General features: G+C 37.2%; 2 protein-coding genes across 2 annotated transcripts in view; both read right to left on the bottom strand.

The window, feature by feature from the left end:
* LOC120562498 (GON-4-like protein) overlaps window positions 1–5 on the bottom strand; it is a 53,225-nt gene extending 53,220 nt beyond the window's left edge. The window contains exon 1 of the mRNA XM_039806207.1: window positions 1–5. This exon is cut by the window's left edge and continues 118 nt beyond it. The gene's annotated coding sequence lies outside the window, so the exon portion shown is untranslated.
* A 1,380-nt stretch (window positions 6–1,385) lies between these two features.
* Window positions 1,386–2,500, bottom strand: part of LOC120562376 (purine nucleoside phosphorylase-like) — a 20,654-nt gene continuing 19,539 nt past the window's right edge. The window contains exon 7 of the mRNA XM_039806086.1: window positions 1,386–2,500. This exon is cut by the window's right edge and continues 92 nt beyond it. Within this exon, the coding sequence (XP_039662020.1) occupies window positions 2,452–2,500 (49 nt within the window). The 3' untranslated portion in view covers window positions 1,386–2,451.

Genomic DNA, 2,500 nt, shown 5'->3' with positions numbered 1-2,500 from the left:
TCCTTCAGAATAAAAGTCATTGTGAAAGGTACGACTTCCGGCCCGAGTCCTTCAGAATAAAAGTCATTGTGAAAGGTACTCAGCGCCCTCTGCTGGATGGATGGATAGATAGATAGATAGATAGATAGATAGATAGATAGATAGATAGATAGATAGATAGATAGATAGATAGATGGATGGATGGATGGATGGATGGATGGATGGATGGGATGGATGGATGGATAGATAGATACATACATAACATACATAGATAGATAGATAGATAGATAGATAGATAGATAGATAGATAGATAGATAGATAGATAGATAGATAGATGGATGGATGGATGGATGGATGGATGGATGGATGGATGGATGGATGGATGGATGGATGGATGGATAGATAGATAGATACATACATACATACATACATAGATAGATAGATAGATAGATGATAGATAGATAGATAGATAGATAGATAGATAGATAGATAGATAGGGAGTGGATGGATGGATGGATGGATGGATGGATGGATGGATGGATGGATGGATGGATAGATAGATACATACATACATACATACATAGATAGATAGATAGATAGATAGATAGATAGATAGATAGATAGAGATGGATGGATGGATGGATGGATGGATGGATGGATGGTGGATGGATGGATGGATGGATGGATAGATACATAGATACATACATACATACATAGATAGATAGATAGATAGATAGATAGATAGATAGATAGATAGATAGATAGATAGATAGATAGATAGATAGATAGATAAATAGATAGATACATAGATACATAGATGATGATGACACAATTGAAAGAGTCTATGAAAATAAATTTCTGGGTGTTGTACTTGACCATAAACTCTGCTGGAAGCCACACATTAAATATTTGTGCACAAAGATGGCCAGGAGTATTAGTATACTGAGCAAAGCTAGATACATCTTGAACAAAAATACTTTACATACTCTGTACTGCACACTTATTGTACCTTATATGTTATATTGTGTGGAAGTTTGGGGAAATACTTACAAAAGCAACTTGAAAAAAATGTGCGCATTGCAAAAAGAGCAATTAGGATTATAAATCACATCGGGTATTATGAACACACTAATCATCTGTTCTTTAATTCACATTTGCTGAAAATTATGGACATTGTTACATTCAAAACTGCACAATTGATGTTCAAAGTTAAAGAAAATAATTTACCATGTAACATATGTCCAATGGTTAACGAACGAAATGGGGGATATCATCTAAGAAAACAAGAACCCATCACATTTAACACTAATTTAACACTAACATATATTCAGCTGTGATCAGGTTACGTGTGAAGCTGCTTTTGTATGAAAACATGCAACCAATCAAGACACAGAAATCAAAAGAGTAAGGGTACTTATATTTATTATTAAGAGGAAACCCCCTCGAGATGGCACATATCAAGGGGACCTCAAGAAAAACATACATCACAAACATACATATATACTGACAGACAAAAGAGAAAAATCTCCATCACCCCAAAACCACCCATATCCTCCCCATTCCAACCATTAGACAATAAACAGTTAAGGTCATTCATATAGACAGTTGAGAAAAATATATATCAAGCATGAGGAAAACAGTTGCAGCTTGTATGCAAATGAGTAAGAAGAGACATCTTAAACTGCTTAGAGAGGAGCTAGATGTCAAAGACCTTAACCCACGTGTTGTCCTTCTGGGAAAATTAACTTTTTTTTGGCACTTTTTCCCAATGTTATTGACACTTCATACACATGGTTTTGTCACTTTTCTCCATGCTTTTTTAAATTCATAATCATTAAACCTAATTTAAATGACATTATACCCATTTTTGTTTGTTTAAAAAAGCAGAAATGATGCAGTGTTTTGACCAATAGTGAAGATCAGAGGATGTTGAGTGAATCACAGACTGGTCAAACTTTAGTCTTTTTCAAATGCTAAAACATTGAGTAAGACACCCAAAATTCAATGAAAGTAATCATTAATTGTACCTGCGAAGATTGTTGCATGGGTTCCATACAACGCACATCATGCATCCATGTTATTTTTGGGCAATTTGGTTGTTAATTAACTAATGTTTCAGATTTTTTTTTAAACGTAGAAAACACAAGGGTTAAACCATTCCCGTCAGAAGGGGCTTTACATTTAAAGGCTCTCCGCCCAATTTCTTGGTACAGAGAAGAAGAGTTGGTCAGTGTCTCTTAGCTATAGCATGATCCATATAGAATCAGGTGGTGCTGTTCTCATAAATCAGAAGTGCCGGTCAGTATCGACTGTCAGTGGGTCTGTGGGTCAGTGGGTCTGTGGGTCAGTGGGCTGTGGGTCAGTGGGTCTGTGGGTCTGTGGGTCAGTGGGTCAGTGGGTCAGTGGGTCTGTGGGTGGGTGGGTCAGTGGGTCAGTGGGTCAGTGGGTCTGTGGGTCAGTGGGTCTGTGGGTCAGTGGGTGTTGATGCTCTGCTGCTGGCAGCGAGAGATCAACATGGTG

This window comes from Perca fluviatilis, chromosome 7, assembly GCF_010015445.1.
Source record: "Perca fluviatilis chromosome 7, GENO_Pfluv_1.0, whole genome shotgun sequence".
Classification (NCBI taxonomy): Eukaryota; Metazoa; Chordata; class Actinopteri; order Perciformes; family Percidae; genus Perca; species Perca fluviatilis.
Note: the sequence above shows the minus strand (reverse complement) of the source record. Positions and strands in the feature narration are given on the sequence as shown.